Raw genomic sequence first — 22,936 nt, 5'->3', positions numbered from 1 at the left:
TATATGTAATAATCAAAATAATCCAAAGCGGGTCTTAAAATGTCATTGACCCTGAAAGAAATTTATTCTTAGGATTTTCTTGTCAGGACAAAACTACTTAACAGTATCCGTGTAGTAAATACAGTAATGAGTTTTAATGCAGTCATTTCATTGCAGATTGATAGCTTAATATTGAAGCACAAATTTAGCTTAATTTGATGAACCAGAACAAACATGTTTCCTTTATACAGATGTCTGAAAATGGCACCATATAAATTTTGAAGTGATTCCAATAAAAAGTGCATAATCTTGACTATGGAAAAGTGTTCTCCAAAAAATCTGTTGACTTTACACAGCATAGCAAGGAAGGGAACAAAATTTGAAAAATAGAAGATTATAAGCATCTGTTTGATAAACAGAAATCCTTTTTTATTGTAGGATTCAATTTTGAAAATGTTAATCTTCAAAAACAATATTAAGTCTAAAAGTAAGTCACAGTTAAATGAAAAAATCATACTGCCAAGCCATAACTTTTTTTTGCAGTGGGAGTAATTTTTTTACAAAGAAGGCACTTGTGCTCTCATTGCATATACTAAATACCCAAAGTTATTTTGCTATTTTACATAGTAATTAATCTACATAATTCTTTATGAATTTAAGTAGCTTGCTTTGTGAGCTAAGGTTTCCCTGTATGCTTTCTATTTGTACAGTACCATAGCAGTAATGATTCTATAGGAGCTCCTGGTTAGTTTTTCTCTAGCAAATGCAGATATGGTCCGGGAAATGCATATGGTTGTATTAAATTACTTGATTAAAACATGAGCCAAAAGTAAAAGATGTCCTTAGACCAGGCCAGACACTTGACACACACATAGACCAATTTTACTTTTAGTCCATGTTGTTAGGGCTGCGGTGGCTTAGTGGGAGGGACAAGCACCCCCAACCCTGACCCCTGGGGTGCTGGAATCAGCATCTCCTGGGCATATATGGAGTATCCATAAACCATATCCAGTAGACCGTTTATTTTTATCAACTACGCAACAAAGCCCGGTGAAACCATAATCAGTGAGTTTACGTAGACAGTAACGGGAAAGCTTTATAGCAGCGATGAGTTAAAATAACTTGGGGTCACTGTAGTGAAAAGATGTGGATTTCAGGTTAGGTCTGCGATCTGCAGTCCTGAATAGTTACTGAATAACCTGTGGGCGAGACACCTTCGAGGTAGTTGAAGCTTGGAGCGATCATTGTAAAATGACAGTAAAACTGTCCACCTAGGAGTTCTGGGAGACGTCAGACAGAGGACCGAAGGAGCCCTGCTTGCTTGTCCGCACTCGGCCCGACCCGCAACTCCCACCCGCTTCCGGCAGCCGGTGCGGGTGTGGGTTGGCGGTTCCGCCCCGCCCAGTTGACTTTTAAAGGCGCGGTGCGCGCCGCCCACCACACTGGCTTTCGCTCGGAGGGGGCGGGCGGGGCCGGCGGGGCGGAGGGAAGCCCCCTCCCCCACGCATCATGAGGTGAGGAGGAGGGGTCGACGCCTACCCGGGGGTGAACTGCCTGCCTGCGGGTGCCGCCAGGATCGCGGAGTGCCTAGTGGACTGGGAGAAGGGTCGCTCTGGGTGTCGCACCCTCGGCGGGCTGTAGGGAGTGAAGCTTTGGTGGTGCCGCCGAGGTGCTAGGGCCCAGGAGCTCAGTCTGTTGAACTCATTGCCACCCCCGTGGACTGTAGCCCGCCAGGCTCGTGTGTCCATGGGATTTTCCAGGCAAGAATACTGGAGTGGATTGCCATCTTCCTTCTCCAGGGGATCTTCCCGACTCAGGGATCGAACCCGTGTGTCCTGCGTTGGCAGGCACGTGGATTCTTTATAACTGAGCCACCTGGGAAGTCAGGTTTACGGAGCATCTTTGCTGTAACTGGTGGAATTCTGCCAGCATGGTAAAGGGGAGACCCTTGCCGAGCTGCTAGAGAGATGGCAGCACTCCTCACATCTTGTGTGTGTGTGTGTGTGTGTGTGTGTGTGTGTGTCCCTTGCCGAGCTGCTAGAGAGATGGCAGCACTCCTCACATCTTGTGTGTGTGTGTGTGTGTGTGTGTGTGTGTGTGTGTATGTGTGTGTGTGTGTGTTGACATGTAGTATTTTAGGGCATCCTTTGAACTGCGTCCTTTAAAGCAGTGATTCCAAATAGTAGCAAGAATACCTTGGTTTTTATTCTTTATCTGCGTGATTATCTTGACGTTAGAAAACATTTAAACTTTTGTGCATGGCAGACTTTTTTATATATTTTAAGATTGTTATGAAAATCATATGTCTCTCATTCTATAGTAGTTTCTGTTTTAAATACAGGAGCTTTGTCTAATGGGTCTCTTACTGTTTGGGCTTATGGGAAATGCTATTTCCATTTGTTTGCTTTGTCTTCATTTTTTAAAACTAATTTACTACCACTTAGAGCAATGGGAGATCTTTTTTTTCGAAAATGAAAATACCTTTATTTCCCCAGATTATATTTATGCTTACATAAAATTTCAGGTAATACATAAAGCTGTAAAAAAAAAAAAAAAAAAGAAACAAAAATTAGCTGTATTTGACCCACTCAAAGGTGACTTGGTAGAGTATTGGGTACCATGGTCCAGGAGCTCTGCTGGGTACTGGGGGGCTTTGTGAGCAAAATAGTATCTACCTGTGTGCAGCTTACATTCTGATGGGGAAGAGGGACACACACCTCAAAAGTAAGTTGACAAGATAGCTGAAGTAGTGAATGCTTCAAAGAAAATGCCTACTTTAGGTGGGGGTAATCAGAGGTTTATCTGAGGAAATAACTTCTAGGTTTGAGTAAAAGAAGAGAGGGAGCTAAGCCACGGGCATAACAGAAGACCCAACATTCCAGTCAGAAATAACAGCAAGTGCAAAGGCCTGAGAAGAGCAAAGAGCTTAAATGGAAAGACCAGAGTAGCTGGACCTTAGTAGAAAGCCAGGGGAAGGTGGATCACGTAAGGTGGAGGGAGTAAGCAGGGGCTGGATTTCACAGGGCCACCGAGCAGAGTGTGCAGTGGGGTCTCAGGGCTTAAGTAGGGAAATGAAGTGATCTGGAATATGGGTTGATTCACTGGTTATGTGGATGTTTATTGAAACCTAACTGTACCAGGCACTGTTCTGGGCACTGGGAACAGCATGGAAAAAGATACCCTGTATTCACAAAGCTATTATAATAATCTAGTGGTGGAACCATAATCAAACAAGAAAAAGATTGGATATTGGTAAGTGTAATACAGATGATGACCACCATTTAAATCATGGTATATGTTCTTAAGGCCTTATATGTGTGTGTGTGTGTGTGTGACACACACATATATTAATACTTCTTTGTAATCAGCTTTTATTTCCTCTAAACAGTTTATGGTAGGACATTTTTCTCTGTTACATTAAATGAATAGATTTATTTGGGAGCATCAATTTGGTTTTTTTCTTTTTTTAGGCTAAGTATGGCCAAATTAATACTACATAAATGAAAAAATACTGGGTATCAACAAAAATTTGTGTAAGTCATCTGTTTGGAAAGAAGTATGCAGTAACTTCCTTTGGACACACTGACTTATGGTTCTCCTCCTTCAACCCATGCTCCAGCAGCCCCTCAGGATAATTTTGACTTATTAGTGTGGTTTGTCATACACTTCAAGAATATACCCTAATTAACCTCTGTTGTCATTCTAGTTCCTCATGGATTCTCTTTGCCAGTACATATATTTTAGGATTTTAGTATTCATGAGAGGAATGCAAGGAAGTAGAGGAAAAGAATAGAATGGGAAAGACAGAGATCTCTTCAAGAAAATTGGAGATACCTAGGGAACATTGGAGAAGGAAATGGCAACCCACTCCAGTATTCTTGCCTGGAAGATCTCATGGACAGAGGAACCTGGCAGGCTGTGCTCCATGGGGTCACAAGAGTCGGACACGACTTAGCAACTAAACCCCCACCACCAAGGAAACATTTCATGCAAGGATGGGCACAGTAAAGTACAGAGATGGTAAGGACCCAACAGAGGCAGAAGAGATTAAGAGAAGTAACAAGAATACACAGGAGAACTGTACAAAAAATGTCTTAATGACCTAAATAAACATGATGGTGTGGTCACTCACCTAGAGTCAGACATCCTGGAGTGTGAAGTCAAGTGGGCCTTAGGAAGCATCACTACGAACAAAGCTAGTGGAGGTGACGGAATTCCAGCTGAGCTATTTCAAATCCTTAAAGATGATGCTGTTAAAGCGCTATACTCAGCATGTCAGCAAATTTGAAAAACTCAGCAGTGGCCACAGGACCAGAAAAGGTCCGTTTTCATTCCACTCCCAAAGAAGGGCAGTGCCAAAGAATGTACATACTACCAGATAATTGTGCTCACTTCACATGCTAATAAGGTTATGCTCAAAATCCTGAAGCTAGGCTTCAGCAGTCGATGAACTGAGAACTTCCAGATATATGAGCTGGGTTTAGAAAAGGCAAAGGAATCAGATCAAATTGCCAGCATTCATTGGATCATAGAAAAGCAAAGGAATTCTAAAAAAACATCTGCTTCTGCTTCATTGACTATGGAAAAAGACTGTGTGGATCACAACAAACTGGAAAATTATTAAAGGGATGGGAATACCAAACCACCTTATCTGTCTCCTTAGAAAGCTGCGTGTGGATCAGAAAGCAACAGTTAGAACCTTACATGGAACAACAGACTGGTTCAAAATTGGGAAAAGAGGATGTCAAGGCTGTATATTGTCAACCTGCTTATTTAATTTATATGCAGGGTGAAAGTGTTAGTTGCTCCGTCGTGTCCAACTCTTTTTAACCCCATGGACTATAGCCCACCAGGCTCTTCTGTCCATGGAGTTCTGGAGGCAGGAATACTGGAGTGGGTTGCCATTTCCTACCCCAAGGGATCTTCCCAACCCAGGGATTGAACCTGGCTCTCCTGCATTGCAGGCGGATTCTTTATTGTCTGAGCCATGAGGAAAGACCTAGTGCTCATGATATGCAGGGTACATCATGCAAGATGCCAGGCTGGATGAATCCCAAGCTGGAATCAAGATTGCCAGGAGAAATATCAACAGCCTCAGATATGCAGGTGATACCACACATGGCAGAAAGTGAAGAGGAACTAAAAAGCCTCTTGATGAGGGTGAAAGAGGAGAGTGAAGAAGCTGGCTTAAAACTCAACATTGAAAAAACTAAGATCATGGCTCCAGTCCCATCACTTCATGGCACATGGATGGGGAAAAAGTTTGGAACAGTGACCGATTTTATTTTCTTGGCCTTCAGAATCACTGTGGACAGTGACTGCACCCATGAAATTAAAAGATACCTGCTCCTTGGAAGGAAAGCTGTGACAAACCTAGACAGCAGGGTAAAAAGCAGAGACATACATTACTTTCCCAACAAAGGTTTATCTAGTCAAAGCTGTGGTTTTTCCAGTAGTCATGTACAGATGTGAGAGTTGTATCATAAAGAAGGCTGAGTGCTGAAGAATTGATACTTTTGAATTGTGGTATCAGAGAAGACTCTTGAGAGTCCCTTGGACTGCAAGGAGTCAATCCTAAAGTAAATTAACCCTAAGTCATCATTGGAAGGACTGATGCTGAAGCTGAAGCGCCAGTACTTTGACCACCTGATACAAATCGCTACTCATTGAAAAAGACCCTGATGCTGGGAAAGTGGTGAAAGTGACGTCACTCAGTCTTGTCCGACTCTTTGCGACCCCATGGACTGTAGCCTACCACGTTCCTCCGTCCATGGGATTTTCCAGGCAAGAATACTGGAGTGGGTTGGCATTTCCTTCTTCAGAGGATCTTCCCGACCCAGGGAATGAACCCCGGGTCTTCCGCATTGTAGGCTGATGCTTTACCATCTGAGCTACCAGGGAAGTCCATGATGCTGGGACAGATTGAAGGCAAAAGAAGAAGAGGGTGGCAGAGGTTGAAATGGTTAGATCGTATCACTGAGTCAATGGACCTGAGTTTAAGCAAATCCCTGGAGACAGTGAAGGTCAGGGAAGCCATGGGGTCACACAGAGTTGGACACAACTTAGTGACTGAACAACAACAATTCATAAGAGAGAGATCTGTTGTTTCCTTTCTTATGTGTTTTCTTTGTCAGATTTTAGTGTTTGCTTTATAAAAACAAATTGGGAAGCTGTGCTCCTTTTTCTGAATTTTGGAACAGATTAAATTGCATAAGTATAATTTTTCCTTTCAGTTATCAAATGCATATTTACTAAACATCCACTATGTACCAGGCATTGGGCTGATGCTGGGTAATCAGAAGTAAATAAAACAGACATGATTCCTGTCCTCATAGGGCTTGACTTATTAGGGTAGTAGACATTGGTGAAATAATTATGATTATGTAATTATAAACTATGATAAGTACTCTGGGGGGAAAACAGAGTGCTTTAAAAGAATAGTATTGATGATCTACTTTGTTCTTTTCATATATTTGAGTAAATGGTTATTGAGTTCATATGCACTAAAAATTAATTCTTTTAATATTTGAAGATATGTAATTAGGTCTGTGGTAAATAAGTAAATAAAATGAAGTCTTCATAATTATAAAAGTGGAAATAAAAATAATGGTAATAGTAGCTACTATGATAGATGGTATATTGCACATTTTTTATTGAGACATATTAAGTAGATACTTCAGTCATGTGACATGTCCAATTGTTCACCCCTCTGGAAATCCCACTAAGATTATAGTAAAAGAATAAAGATAGAAATCCACAAAGATCAAGAGAATGAGAAAGGAGAAGATAAATCAATATTTGGGAAACTAGAAAGAAGATGTTGTTGTTTAGTCTCTCAGTAGTGTCCAACTGTTTTGCGGCCCCGTGACTGTAGCCTACCATGTACCCCCTGTCCATGGGATTTCCCAGACAAGAATATTGGAGTGAGTTGCCATTTCCTCCTCCAGGGGATATTCCTGACCCAGGGATGGAACCTATATCTCCTGCATTGCAGGCAGATTCTTTACCATTGAGCCACTTTCTATGGCGAAGCTCATGGAAAGAAGGTGGTTAAGTACTAAATGATTTAGTGGATTAGGCAATGCTGAAGAGAATAAGCTAACAAGAGACGCAAGCTGGTTTCCTTCACAGAATCTGGGAAAGGATCAGGATGTAGAGGTACCAAGCTTTTCTCAAGGTAGAAATACAGGTGGAATAGAAATAGAAGTGATTGATCCTCTTTACTCCACACACCCAGATAGCCACCCTCTTTCTACCCTGACAGAAGACTGAAGGTTTATAGTCAGGAGACATGAACTAGGCAGGCTCTAGACAACTGAGGTTGGGGTGAAGATCCTAAATAAAGATAAGGATTAAGTGAAAGTCAACATATGGAATGGTGAAACCAGAGCTGTCTTTATCTGTGTGGTTCTCAGAACTAGTAGTCAAGCTTTTGTGTGTTATAGTGTGTTAATTGCTCAGTCATGTCAGACTCTTTGTGACCCCATAGACTGTTGCCCACCAGGCTTCTCTGTCCATGGGATTCTCCAGGCCAGAAGACTGGAGTGTGTAGCCATTTCCTTCTCCAGGGAATCTTCCCTACCCAGGGCTCAAACCCTGGTCTCCTGCATTTCCAGCAGATTCTTTACCATATGAGCCATTTATTCTTCCCCTGAACAAGTATTAAAGGATTCTTTTCTGGGGAGACTTTTCAACCCACAACAAAATATTTAACAGATAGGACTTTTTGAGTTCACTTGATTAAACCAGCAGCTGCATCACCATCAGATCTGCAAGAATGACAGCTGCTGGTCAGGAAGTGGTGCTCATGCGTTAGACTTTCAGTCAGCTTTAAGTGCCTCACAGTTAAAGGTAAACAGACAGCCAAGGATCACCAGTCATTTGCTGGAAGTCTCTAACACAGAAGAGACCAAGCAGGAATAAACAAGTAGAAAATTAAGAAGCTTGGTAGAAATTAGATTTACTGCAGGTAACAGGAGAAACTTTAACAACGTGAAACAGTAGTATCTTTAAAGAGAAAAAAGAAGATACAACTTACATGAAAAAAGAGATTCTATTTTTTTAAAGAGGAATTGTTCAGAAAACAGGAAGAGATTAGATAATAAAGCTGAAGAACTCTCCTAAAAATAGCCACATCAATTAGAATCTGGAACACCATACAGTGGGTACATAATGATATAAACAGCCACTGTCATTGAGATGGGACATGTCATGAAATGTTTCGGAGAGGCACTGATACTTGAAATCTGAGCACCTATTCAAATAATAAGGAAACCAAAAAAGGGGGAGTACTAGTGTGTACATTTTCAAGGCAATAGAAGTAGGAGCAAATGCAGAGATAGAAGCATGATACTAATGAGAAACTGCAAGCAGTTCATTATTTGAGAAATTCAATATGCTTTACAAAGAAAATAACATGTATAATTACATATACTTTTTTTCAAAAAGGATTTGAGGTTGAGTTGTGTGGATTTATTTAAGATTCTTTAGAAAAGTAGCAGTATTGATGATATCCATTCATTATTTATGTCAAGAGGAGAATTAAGTTGTGAGTCAGGAGACCAGGATTCTAGTGCACACCTACCACTGACTTGTTCTAAGACCTTAGTGTGATGATGTCAGTGACCACCTTCCAATAATTATCTCCCCTTTTCTTACCTTCCCCCAGATCACAGTTTTGCCTAGATTTGGGGGGAATCTGATGCTTCAGGAGTGGCATGGGAGGATGAGAGTGGTGGGGCTGTGTGAATATTAGTTACTCTAAGCTCATTACGCTAATTCTTCTCTCCATGGTTCGTGGCTGGTTTAGTAAAAACATGTGACTCAGTTCTGGCCAGTGAGGTGAGAATGGCCACCTGCAGAGAGAATTCTGGGAAAGTTTTCTCACAACGGACAAAGGAAAAGATGCTCTCTCCCTGCCTTCATCTTATTCTAGCTCTGAAGATGTGTTTGAGTTCAGTGTAGTGATGCAACAGAGCAGTTTTCAGTCTTAAGAGTTCCTTCCTTTGCTCCTTCATCCAAGGATTGTTTTTTTCTTTTTTTCTTTCCCAGTTATTTTTATTAGTTGGAGGCTAATTACTTTACAGTATTGTAGTGGTTTTTGCCATACGTTGACATGAATCAGCCATGGATTTACATGTGCTCCCCATCCTGAACCCCCCTCCCACCTCCCTCCCCATCCCATCCATCTGGGTCATCTGAGTGCACAAGCCCCGAGCACTTGTCTCATGCATCCAACCTGGACTAGCAATCTGTTTCACCAAGGATTGTTTTTTAAAATATGGTGCCTTTATTTGCTACTCCTCTTGTAACTTGCAAGTGTAATCTGGCTTGGGAGGGTCTTGACTTCCACCTCTTTGAGTTGGAAGAAGTTTCCAACTCAACTGGTTTCCTCTTTGAGACCACTATCACCAGAAGACACAACCCTTGCTTCCCAAAGGTCACTCTAGGAATATTTTGTGAGCACATTCTAAGATCCCTGGGTTTCACAGGCACTTTAATTGTAAACACTTTTTCAATGAGACACTTTCATTTGTCTCATGAAATCCAAGGTACAGCATAGTACTAGATACATAATAGTCAGCACTAACAGTTTCGATTAATGAAGATTGAATCATATACTACTAATTTAGGGGTGGAGAGAGGTTTTATTTGTGTTCTGTTTGATTTTATTATTTCCAATCAGTAGAACATGGGTGTGGTTCTATAATCTCTTCACTTTGAGAGGTTTTTTCCCCCATCTAGGACTGTACCACCCTGATCTTGTCTGAAAGGTTTTTTCAGTAAGGCAAAAGTGATTCCTATTTATTTCTGTGAAGAAAATTTCCTTTAGAAATTAAAGGACTGGAGAAACAACATTTCAGTTTATGTGTGTTATTACTTCCTATAGAACAAATCAGTAGAACTTTAGCCTTTAGCTCTGGTGACTTGACAAAGTAAATATTACAAAATTATACCTAATGCTCAGTAAACATTTATTTATATAGTAGATATGCCCAAAATAGAACTACTCACTTTATGATTTAATTTTTTCTTTTTTTGTTTTAGCATATATGACATTAACAGAGAACAGGAGTATGTCAAGAATTCTGGGGGTATACTTGGTGAAAATGAATTAAGACCACCCTCCCAGCTGCAGCCCCTCTTAGAGAAGACTGAGACAGGGTTCATATCAGAAAAGAGTGGGTATTAAACAAATGGTCTAAGTTATTGCTAATGAATCCAGAGTTGAACAATGCAGTTCTTAAAATTTTAATTTAGATCGTGTAAATGAAAAGACTTTTAAAAAAATTTATAATTTCCAGCAGCTGCAAAATTTTTGTAATTGTTAGTCCAAAATTGATAGGTAATTAAGTTTTCAAATTGCATCAGAAAAGGTATGTGTTCAAGAGAAATTGTCACTCTGTATTTCTTTGAAATTATGATTTATTTTACTTGATTTTAAGTTGAGATATGTTAAATAGTAGAAGTAATACATGCTTTTATAAGAAAAATCTAAATTGTAATAACATATGTAAGGTAAAAGTACAAGGTCTCCTTTTTGTCCACTCCCCACTCACCATTAGCATAAACACTGTTGACTGTTGGATTTCCCATCTCTTTCTAGATCTTTTTCTGTATACTTTCAAACACATAATTTTTTTTATGAAAATAATATTATATAATGCATTTATTCACTCAACAGTATACAGTAGATATCTTCGTACATTAGTATATACAGATTTACTTTGTTTTTATTTAATAGTTGCAAGGTTGATGTTGCAAAAGTTGCTGTTGATGGCAGTTTAAGTTATCTCCAAGGCTTCCCTGGTGGCTCAGTTGGTAAAGAATCTGCCTGCACTGTGGGAGACATTGGTTTGATCCCTGGGTTGGGAAGATCCCCTGGAGAATGGAATGGCTACCCACTCCAGTATTCTGGCCTGGAGAATTCCACAGACTGTATAGTCCATGGAGTCGCAAAGAGTCCAGCACGACTGAGCAACTTTCACTTAGGTTATCTCCATTGTTCTTCATGTTACAGATGCTGGTGTGTGGAACATCCATGTACGTATCACCTCTGCATTTAGCTAGTATTTTTGAGAAATAGATTCCCAGGAATGAAATGGTTATTTGGTATGCCCATATAAGTTTTTGTTCAGTTCAGTTCAGTCACTCAGTCGTGTCCAACTCTTTGCGACCCCATGAATCGCAGCACACCAGGCCTCCCTATCCATTACAAACTCCCGGAGTTTACTCAAACTCATGCCCTTCGAGTCCATGATGCCATCCAGCCATCTCATCCTCTGTCGTCCCCTTCTCCCCCTGCCCCCAATCCCTCCCAGCATCAGGGTCTTTGCAAATGAGTCAACTCTTCCCATGAGGTGGCCAAAGTATTGGAGTTTCAGCTTCAGCATCAGTCCTTCCAATGAGCACCCAGGACTGATCTCCTTTAGGATGGACTGGTTGGATCTCCTTGCAGTCCAACGGACTCTCAAGAGTCTTCTCCAACACCACAGTTCAAAAGCATCAATTTTTCGGCGCTCAGCTTTCTTCGCAGTCCAACTCTCACATCCATACATGACCACTGGAAAAACCATAACCTTGACCAGACGGAACTTTGTTGGAAAAGTAATGTCTCTGCTTTTTAATATGCTATCTAGGTTGGTCATAACTTTCCTTCCAAGGAGTAAGCGTCTTGTAATTTCATGGCTGCCATCACCATCTGCAGTGATTTTGGAGCCCCAAAAAATTAAGTCTGACACTGTTTCCACTGTCTCCCCATCTATTTCCCATGAGGTGATGGGACCAGATGCCATGATCTTAGTTTTCTGAATGTTAAGCTTTAAGCCAACTTTTTCACTCTCCTCTTTCACTTTCATCAAGAGGCTTTTTAGTTCCTCTTTACTTTCTGCCATGAGGGTGGTGTCATCTGCATATCTGAGGTTATTGATATTTCTCCTGGCAATCTTGATTCCAGCTTGTGCTTCTTCCATCCCAGCGTTTCTCATGATGTACTCTGCATAGAAGTTAAATAAGCAGGGTGACGTACTCCTTTTCCTATTTGGAATGTCCAGTTCTAATTGTTGCTTCCTGACCTGCATACAGGTTTCTCAAGAGGCAGGTCAGGTGGTCTGGTATTCCCATCTCTTTCAGGATTTTCCACAGTTTATTGTGATCCACACAGTCGAAGGCTTTGGCATAGTCAATAAAGCAGAAATAGATTTTTTCTGGAACTCTCTTGCTTTTTCGATGATCCAGCGGATATTGGCAATTTGATCTCTGGTTCCTCTGCCTTTTCTAAAACCAGCTTGAACATCTGGAAGTTCTCGGTTCACGTATTGCTGAAGCCTGGGTTGGAGAATTTTGAGCATTACTTTAGTAGCGTGTGAGATGAGTGCAATTGTGCAGTAGTTTGAGCAATCTTTGGTATTGCCTTTCTTTGGGACTGGAATGAAAACTGACCTTTTCCAGTCCTGTGGCCACTGCTGAGTTTTCCAAATTTGCTGCCATATTGAGTGCAGCACTTTCACAGCATCATCTTTCAGGATTTGAAATAACTTAACTGGAATTCCATCACATCCACCAGCTTTGTTCGTAGTGATGCTTTCTAAGGCCCACTTGACGTCACATTCCAGGATGTCTGGCTCTAGGTGCGTGATAATACCATTGTGATTATCTGGGTCCTGAAGGTCTTTTTTGTACAGTTCTTCTGTGTATTCTTGCCACCTCTTCTTAATATCTTCTGCTTCTCTTAGGTCCATACCATTTCTGTCCTTTATTGAGCCCATTTTTGCATGAAATGTTCCCTTGGTATCTCTAATTTTCCTGAAGAGATCTCTAGTCTTTCCCATTCTATTGTTTTCCTCTATTTCTTTGCATTGATCACTGAGGAAGGCTTTCTTCTCTCTCCTGGCTATTCTTTGGAACTCTGCATTCAAATGGGAATATCTTTCCTTTTCTCCTTTGCTTTTCGCTTCTCTTCGTTTCACAGCTATTTGTAAGACTGCCTCAGACAACCATTTTGCCTTTTTGCATTTCTTTTCCATGGGGATGGTCTTGATCCCTGTCTCCTGTACAGTGTCATGAACCTCCGTCCATAGTTCATCAGGTTCTCTATCAGATCTAGTCCCTTAAATCTATTTGTCACTTCCACTGTATAGTCATAAGGGATTTGATTTAGGTCATACCTGAATGGTCTAGTGGTTTTCCCTACTTTCTTCAGTTTAAGTCTGAATTTGGCAATAAGGAGTTCATGATCTGAGCCACAGTCAGCTCCCAGTCTTGTTTTTGCTGACTATATAGAGCTTCTCCATCTTTGGCTGCAAAGAATATAATCAGTCTGATTTCGGTGTTTACCACCTGGTGATGTCCATGTGTAGAGTCTTCTCTTGTGTTGTTGGAAGAGTGTGTTTGCTATGAACAGTGCGTTCTCTTGGCAAAGCTCTGTTAGCCTTTGCCCTGCTTCATTCCGTACTCCAAGGCCAAATTTGCCTGTTACTCCAGGTGTTTCTTGACTTCCTACTTTTGCATTCCAGTCCCCTATAATGAAAGGGACATCTTTTTTGGGTGTTAGTTCTAAAAGATCTTGTAGGTCTTCATAGAACCGTTCACCTTCAGCTTCTTCAGCATTACTGGTTGGGGCATAGGCTTGGAATACCGTGATATTGAATGGTTTGCCTTGGAAACGAACAGAGATCATTCTGTCATTTTTGAGATCGCATCCAAGTACTGCTTTTCGGACTCTTTTGTTGACTATGATGGCTACTCCATTTCTTCTAAGGGATTCCTGCGCACACTAGTAGATATAATGGTCATCTGAGTTAAATTCACCCATTCCAGTCCATTTTAGTTCGCTGATTCCTAGAATGTCGACATTCACTCTTGCCATCTCCTGTTTGACCACTTCCAATTTGCCTTAATTCATGGACCTAACATTCTTGGTTCCTATGCAATATGGCTCTTTACAGCATCGGACCTTGCTTCTATCACCAGTCCCATCCACAACTGGTTATTGTTTTTGCTTTGGCTCCATCCCTTCATTCTTTCTGGAGTTATTTCTCCACTGATCTCTAGTAGCATATTGGGCACCTACCGACCTGGGGAGTTCCTCTTTCAGTGTCCTATCATTTTGCCTTTTCACACTGTTCATGGGGTTCTCAAGGCAAGAATACTGAAGTGGTTTGCCATTCCCCTAAGTTTTTATTACTTCCTGACAAATTGTGTTCTGAAGAAGTTGTATTTATCTTAAACTGACAGTCCTTTGATACCTTAAAGGTAATACATTTTCAGATTAGGTGATTAAGGATTGTTAATCACATAAGGCTGTTCCTTCAACAACTATCAAATGACCTACTTAGAGGAGATAAACTATATAGGCATCTAGAGTGGAAATGCTGTTGCTTAATCACAGACAGGATAAGTCCAGGGGAGTTGTAGAAGTGGTTAGTTTCTATTAGAATTATTCTGACACCTAAGTTGTTGCCATTTGCTCATCTCATTATTTGCTTTCAGACCAGATGCTTATAAAATGGAAAACAGATGCTTGTGACATAGCATGAGAAATTGGTTTATAATTTCCTTGTCTCTCTTATTAGAAGTTAGAAAGAGAAAGAAGTGTCCCTCGTGTCAGTCACTCAGTATCCCTGATGGAGTTTGAGATGGGGTAGATGATTCAGGGCACTGTGAGCAGAGTCCAACTTCTCGTGTCAAGCTTGACCTAACTTTTAAGATAAAATCCACAAATAGCAGAGCTGCTGCTGCTGCTGCTAAGTCACTTCAGTCGTGTCTGACTCTGTGCAACCCCATAGATGGCAGCCCACCAGGCTCCCCCATCCCCGGTATTCTCCAGGCAAGAACACTGGAGTGGGTTGCCCGTTTCCTTCTCCAATGCATGAAAGTGAAAAGGGAAAGTGAAGTCACTCAGTCGTGTCCGACTCTTAGAGACCCCCCTGGACTGCAGCCTACCTGGCTCCTCTGTCCATGGGATTTTCCAGGCAGGAGAAATGTACCCAAAGCCAGGTGCTACAGTAAAGAACATTAACTCAGTTTTTACAGCCATTTCGATTGAACTTAAATTTTTTCCATGTGCACTCTGTTTGTCACTTAAGCCTTAAGGGACACTCTTTACACTTTACAATCAGATATTTTTCAAGTTATCCTCTTAGATGTTGTTTAAATTTCTTTATAGAATAGCCCCCTCTTCTTTCTCTTAATATTTGATACTCTTGAATGGTTTAAATAAAGCATGTGTATTGCTCAGCAAAAAAGATAAAACTATCCATTTATTTAGTGCTCCTTGTTTTGTACACTTGTTAGGTGATTAAATGAGAGTGTGTTGTGTGGGCAGAGACTTCTCAATAAACATTCTCATCTATCTCCTTAGATATAGAGCAGGAAACTTTTGCTTTCTTGAGAGTATAATCGAGGTTATTTATTATGAAATCATAATAAACCACAGGATTTACTGTGGTTTTCCATTAACTTTTCTTTTGATATGATTTCCTTCTGTCAACTGTAAAATTATTACTTTTATAATGTATGGCTATTGAGTGCTAACCTAAAAGGGGAAGCATTTTTAACCATAAATAGTCTTAGAAAGTACAGTATGAAAGTACAAAATAAGTCATTTCTTACTTGTTCTGCTTTGTTTATTTTAAATCATTACCATTAGTCACAGCTTTATTGGGAACTGTATTCCCCACACTGTGTTAGATAGGTTTTTGGGTTTTTTTTTTTTTTTAATTGCATTATTTCTCCCAGGTTTCAGCTTATTATTGTGCATTGACTCTCAAAATTGGGAAAATATGTAGTATTTACTACTTATGAAATTTAAAATCTGTGCCTATCTGTTAACATTGTGTACAGTTTAAGATAGTTGGTAATCATAGTTTGTTCATTTCCAGAACTACAAGAACTTTTGTATCTTGTAAGCAAAATCTTTCACAGATATGGAGCCTAAGAGTATACTTAGATTTTTAAAATACAGTCTTTTTAAAAATATTAAATATTAATACTGGGTTCCTGAAAGTATGCTTTTTAAGGGAATCTTGATTTTCATTTGAGCTAGCTGTACAGATTATTTGTAAAATGAACTTGTAAAGTGCGTAGGCTTCGCAGTTTGTTTTGAGTTATTAGCTGAACAAAGCCATAGCTTTTTAATTACTATCACTGGCGTTTTGCTATTTGAAGCTCTTTAGAATAGCCTTTTCTTTCTTTCTTTCTTTCTTTTTTTTTTAATAGCACTGGTATATTGATCCAGTATTCTTGCCTGGAGAATTCCATGGACAGAGGAGCCTGGCAGGCTAGAGTCCATGGGGTCACAAAGGGAAATGACTGAGCGACTTTCGCTTTCACTTCATTATATTAATGTTGAAAGAGAGAAGATGAAACTGAGGAAAAATAAAAATAAATGTTTTATCTTTTTTTCCTTCCTTGCTATTTATAATCTTTTATTTTTGATTCTAGGAAGTTTCGTTATTAAAAGTGTTTTCAAATTACCTTGTGAATTAAAGTCCTAGGACAGTTTAGTCCAGATTAATTTTACTGAAATGTTTGTTTTAATTTCTGTAATAGTCTAGTGTTTTTTTTAAATCTGTTGTTCATAAATTATTTAAAAAGCTTATATTTTCTTCAGCTTTTGAACTTTAATGTAATTGGCTGAATTCTGATAAAAGTAGGAAACCATATTAATGTGCTTATTTATACTGTAAGGTCAAAACTTCCAGTGTTATATACATTACTCTGTTCTCTTTATAAGTAATCTGTGTGTATCCTTTTCCCCACCTTGTTAAAGAGAATAGAGGATCCAAATAGAAAGGAGTAGACAAAGCAAATAGTTAAATGTTATGAGACTTCATTAGTCTCAGTTCTTGCTGAGTGAGGACTCGTAAAAAGGACAAAGGCCCAACCAGGAGAATTGCTTGATTGGGTCATCAGTTCTCAACTATGGGAAACATGGCTTTCACGGGAGAGGTAGCCTAGCATCTCTCAGATAGTACATGGGTATGGTTTGAAAAAAGCACTTTCAAAAAAATAATAACTTTTTATTTTCATAAAATGATGATTTTGTAATACAATCCGTAAGAAGTAAAGTTCAGTAGACATTTCTGGGCTGGTGAGGAAGGCTCAGAGAAAGACAATCTCTGATGTGTTTGCTGAGAGTGCAGTTCAGTTCAGTTCAGTTGCTCAGTCGTATCCGATTTTTTGTGACCCCGGGGACTGCAGCACGCCAGGCCTCCCAGTCCAACACCAACTCCCGGAGTTTACTCAAACTGATGTCCATCGAGTCGGTGATGCCATCCAACCATCTTATCCTCTGTCGTCCCCTTCTCCTCCCACTTTCAATCTTTCACACCATCAGGGTCTTTTCAAATGAGTCAGCTCTTCACATCAGGTGGCCAAAGTATTGGAGTTTCAGCTTCAGCATCAGTTCTTCCAATGAACACCCAGGACTGATCTCCTTTAGGATAGATTTGTTGGATCTCCTTGCTGTTCAAGGGACTCTCAAGAGTCTTCTCCAACACCACAGTTCAAAAGCATCAATTTTTCTGTGCTCAGCTTTCTTTATAGTCCAACTTTCACATCCATACATGACTAGTGGAAAAACCATAGCTTTGATTAGATGGACCTTTGTTGGCGAAGTAATGTCTCTGCTTTTTAATATGCTGTCTAGGTTGGTCATAACTTTTCTTCAAAGGAGCAAGTGTCTTTTAATTTCATGGCTGCAGTCACCATCTGCAGTGATTTTAGAGCCCCCAGAAATAAAGTCTGTAACTCTTTCCACTGTTTGCCCATCTATTGGCCATGAAGTGATGGGACCAGATGCCATGATCTTAGTTTTCTGAATGTTGAGTTTTAAGCCAACTTTTTCACACTCCTCTTTCACTTTCATCAAGAGACTCTTTAGTTCTTCTTTGCTTTCTGCCGTAAGTGTGGTATCATCTGCATATCTGAGGTTATTGATATTTCTCCAGCAATCTTGATTCCAGCTTGTGCTTCATCCAGTCCAACATTTCTCATGATGTACTCTGCATAGAAGTTAAATAAGCAGGGTGACAGTATACAGCCTTGACATACTCTTTTCCCAATTTGGAACCAGTCTGTTGTTCCTTGTCCAGTTCTAACTGTTGCTTCTTGACCTGCATACAGATTTCTCAGAAGGCAGGTCAGATGGTCTGGTATTCTCATCTCTTGAAGAATTTTCCACAGTTTGTTGTGGTCCCCATAGTCAAAGGCTTTGAAGTAGTCAATAGAGCAGAAATAAGATGTTTTTCTGGAACTCTTTTGCTTTTTTGATGATGCAGCGGATGTTGGCAATTTGATCTCTGGTTCCTCTGCCTTTTCTAAATCCAGCTTGAACATCTGGAAGTTCATGGTTCATATTCTGTTGAAGCCTGGCTTGGAGAATTTTGAGCATTATTTTGATAGCGTGTGAGATGAGTACAATTGTTCTGTAGTTTGAGCATTCTTTGGCATTGCCTTTCTTTGGGAGTGGAATGAAGACTGACCGTTTCCAGTCCTGTGGCCAGTGCTGAGTTTTCCAAATTTGCTGCATATTGAGTGCAGCACTTTCACAGCATCATCTTTTAAGATTTGAAGTAGCTCAACTGGAATTCCTTCACCTCCACTAGCTCTGTTCGTAGTGATGCTTCCTAAGTCCCACTTGACTTCACATTCCAGGATGTCTGGCTCTAGGTGAGTGATATTGCCATTGTGATTATCTGGGTCATGAAGATCTTTTTTGTATAGTTCTTCTGTGTATTCTTGCCACCTCTTAATACCTTCTGCTTCTGTCATGTTCATACCATTTCTATACTTTATTGTGCCCATCTTTGCATGAAATGTTCCCTTGGTGTCTAATTTTATTGAAGAGATCTCTAGTCTTTACCATTTTATTGTTTTCCTCTATTTCTTTGCATTGGTCACTGAAGAAGCCTTTCTTATCTCTCCTTGCTATTCTTTAGAACTCTGCATTCAATTGGGTGTATCTTTCCTTTTCTCCTTTACCTTTCACTTCTTTTCTTTTCATAGCTATTTGTAAGGCCTCCTCAGACAACCATTTTGCCTTTTTGCATTTCTTTTTCTTGGGGATGGTCTTGATCACTGCCTCCTGTACAGTGTCACAAACCTCCGTCCATAGTTCATCAGGCACTCTGTCTATCAGATCTGATCCCTTGAATCTGTTTGTCACTTCCACTGTATAATCGTAAGCGATTTGTTTTAGGTCAGACCTGAATGGTCTAGTGGTTTTCCCTACTTTTTTCAGTTTAAGTCTGAATTTGGCAATAAGGAGTTCATGATCTGAGCCACAGTCAGCCCCTTGTCTTTTTTTTTTCCCCCTCTCTTGTTTTTGCTGACTGTGTAGAGCTGCACCGTCTTTGGCTGCAAAGAATATAATCAATCTGATTTTGATATTGACCATCTGGTGATGTCCATGTGTAGAGTCTTCTCTTGTGTTGTTGGAACAGGGTGTTTGCTATGACCTGTGTGTTCTCTTGGCAAAACTCTTATTTGCCTTTGCTCCCTTCATTCTGTACTCCAGGGTCAAATGAGTGTGCAGTAGTAGCCCCTTTCCAAGGAACCTCACAGACTTCCCTGTGGATTTGGTGAGCCACTGGGAAGGTTAAGTTTATCAAAATGTGGCCTAGATTTACAAAAACTTAGGAACAAGAAACATTGATCTAAGCAGTCGCTGACCTCCAGCTTGACACTATAGATGCATCTGCCTTTACAACCTTGGTTGCAGCACCCAGCTTTAAACCTAAAAGGATTTACTCTTGCATTAAAAGTAATTCATCCACTATTATAATCCATTTAGGTTATTTTTATCCAGTATGAGGTCTTTGAAGATAATCCAGATATGGTAGCCAGAACATAATGAAAATGTCTTAGTTGTACAGGAAGGAAATGAATGACTTCGTCAGTGATATTTAGTGTGTCACTTTCCCCAGCCTTTGATTATCTTAAACAGTTGCATTATTTTTGTGTTTTACAGTTTTTGAGACAGTATCCTTGAGTTCAGACTCTCTCTTCCAGAGGACAGTTTCAATTCTCCATACTTCTTACTTGGACTCTGCATCTGAGCATGGTTTTCAGTACAGTCAAGTGACTTTGGTGAAAAATGACATTTTCTTAAATGAGGTGAGGTGCTTGGTACACACTGTGTCTGTGGTTAGTTTTATTTTAGTTCTAAAGAAATAGACCCATTATTTTTTATATTTGAGCCTAGTTCTTTTTAACTATCACATTTTAGCAAAATAAATGATCCTTGGTAATAATCACTTGAAAGGTAATTATATGTTCTAGGGAATAGAAAATTAAATTTCATTAATCTTTTAGCAGGAGGAATTCAGTTAATGCATTTTTAAAAATTAATTTGCAAGGCAAAATAAAATGTTTATAACATTTGATTATTCTCTCTTTATACAGTACAAAACTTTTTACCAAGAAAAAAAAGCAAATAACTACACTGACGAAGAACTTCAAGAAACTTATGGGTTTCTTCTGTTTGAAACTGAAAGTCAGGTAAGGAAATTTGGTCTTAGAAAATTAATTTTTTTATGTTAAGGTACAAAATGAATTATCTCATTAAAGTTAAATATTGATTCTATAAAATTTATAACAGTACCAGCTCATCAGTCTTTTTTGGATAGCAGTGTAAATGACGATGAAAGCTTCTCATGAAAGAGATTTCATTTCTACAACTTTTTAAGGTTTTCTTTAGTTTTATCTTAAATATATTTGTAAGCTTGTAGTGAGATTTCGATTAATACAGACTTCTTAAGTCTTAATAATGCCTTTTAATGGAGTGAATGGATATTTTTCCATTCTGGATCATTGTTTACATAGATATCTTCTATTTCTCATGGAAGTTTTTTCAAGTTTAAATTACATGGCTTTGGGGATAAGATGAACACTTTCAGCATTCTAGTTACTCGGAATTGTTTCACGCTGTTTTGAAAATTGAACATCCATATTGTTGCTTAAACCTAAATTGTGGAGAAAGAAACTGCTGTGTGCAGGTATGTCTCCAAAGATGTGTGTGACTTCTAGATACACTTTCATCAGTGCCAGAGATCTGTGATCCAGCTTAAAGTAATTCACAGATAGTATTTTGGTTGGGATCATGATTTTTAAAGAATGGGGGTAGATTTGCTAAAGGAGAGTTAACATTAGCATGTACCTTATGGTTACATAGTAATACCAGAGAGTTTATTTCCTTAGTTGTTGACTTCCAAATAAGATACGTTAGGGGGTCATCTGGGGGTAAGGCATTTTCAAATTTCATGATTCCCAAGCTGTAATTGAAAAAGAAATCTTCAAGAAAGGACTAATCTGTGAGCTTGTTTAATTTGGTTTTGCCAGTGACATTTTCCTTAGCAGAAATGGTAACGTTTCATGAAAAAATTTTAAACCGAAAATAAATAAAAAGTTTAAACTGTTCATTTTAACTGAAACACAATTGCCTTATAGAAACGTGCTTTATACCATGAATCCATATAGTGTACAGATTCTGTATTGAAAGTTTGTATGTAAATTATAGAGTTATTTCATTGGCTCTCCAAAACATGATAATAAGCAAAGACCGATCTTTTGTTTAAGGCGAAGTTGGTATGTCAGCATGGACTCTGTGTGGGCAGCAGTGCTATCACCACTCTGGGGGACCCAGCTAAAGGTACGGTCTATAAGGAAGGAGAATTTCTTTCACAAGGTGAAATGGGATTTAGTTAATTACATAAGAGCCCTGTATTAAAAGCTAGTTTCATTGATGGTAAATAATCTTTGGAATCAGAACTTTAAATATATACATGAGCTTTGAATCTAAGAACTTAAGGTTTTCTATTAGGAGTTCCATCTTTTAAAAGATGATTGGACTAGAAGATATCTTTCAGTGCCAAGAGGTCAGTGCTATCATCTGGGGCTAAGGAGGCTTTCCTCCTAACTATCATTATGGCTATAGGAATAGAGAATAGATCGTACTGACCAAAGATGCCAACTGTGGGATGTGAGAAGTAGAGAAAAGAAATAATCAAATATAAAGTGTTAAATTTACACTCCATTGATATTATCAATAGAGGAGAGATTTTAGATAGGCTGATGAGTCACAGGAGAAAGGTAGTCTTATCATTAAGAATGTGCTTTAGCCCTAATTTCTTTAAGCTTCACTTTCCTCATCTGTAAATAGATAAAACTATCTTCTAGATTTGTTGTGAGGATTATGAGACTATGTAAAGTGCTTAGCATGGAGCTTACACCTCTTGCAGTAAATGAACACCTCCTTCAGTAAGCTATTTGAGAAACAATAGGTCATCATAAGTGTTCTGGAAGCTATCCTGCTGGTGGTGAAAACAGTTGGAAGAGGGATAAGGACTAGAGGTTGGGGCTCAAGGTGGCAGAGGGTGCATGTTGTGAAGTGAAGGTGCTCAGTCATGTCCAACTCTTTGCAACCCCATGTACTGTAACCTACCAGGCTCCTCCATCCATGGGATTTTCCAGGCAAGAATACTGGAGTGGGTTGCCGTTTCCTTCTCCCGACCCAGGGGGATTGAACCCGGGTCTCCTGCATTGTAGGCAGACGTTTTACCATCTGAGCCACCAGTGAAGTCCTAAAGATATTGTTACATGGGTCAGCACAGATGGTGAAGAACAGAACTTTTATTTAGATGGTTATGGGACCAAGGGATGGAGGCATGGAGCGAGGACAGGAAGAGGAAGAGCTGAGAGCAGTCCAGTGGATGAAGAATCTGGAGGTAGAGTCTCACAGGAAGCAGGTGTCCGGAGGGGTGTTAGCAGTGTCAGATGCTATGGAAGTTGGAGATCAGGGGTGAGAAAGACTATGGGGCTTCATGGCTAAGTTCTTGTTGGCCCTTTCTTTGTAATAACAGCTTTATTGAGATAAAATTCACCATTCAATTCACCCATTTGAAGTATACAGTTCGGTGTTTTTTGTTTAGTGCATTCAGAGTTGTGCAACTGTCAG

The 22,936-nt window shown here is 39.6% G+C and overlaps 1 protein-coding gene across 5 annotated transcripts in view; it reads left to right on the top strand.

Moving 5' to 3' along the window:
• TASOR2 (transcription activation suppressor family member 2) overlaps positions 1–22,936 on the top strand; it is a 64,661-nt gene that overhangs the window by 6,387 nt on the left and 35,338 nt on the right. For 3 of the 5 annotated variants that reach the window (XM_061126525.1, XM_061126527.1, XM_061126526.1), the window contains 3 exons: positions 19,952–20,097; positions 20,386–20,481; positions 21,559–21,631. In XM_061126525.1, the coding sequence (XP_060982508.1) occupies positions 19,952–20,097; positions 20,386–20,481; positions 21,559–21,631 (315 nt within the window). Of the gene's footprint in view, positions 1–10,026; positions 10,161–19,951; positions 20,098–20,385; positions 20,482–21,558; positions 21,632–22,936 lie in introns of all 5 variants that reach the window. The other 2 variants (XM_061126524.1, XM_061126522.1) reach the window with 1 other exon arrangement.

Source organism: Dama dama, chromosome 23 (assembly GCF_033118175.1).
Source record: "Dama dama isolate Ldn47 chromosome 23, ASM3311817v1, whole genome shotgun sequence".
NCBI lineage: Eukaryota > Metazoa > Chordata > Mammalia > Artiodactyla > Cervidae > Dama > Dama dama.
Note: the sequence above shows the minus strand (reverse complement) of the source record. Positions and strands in the feature narration are given on the sequence as shown.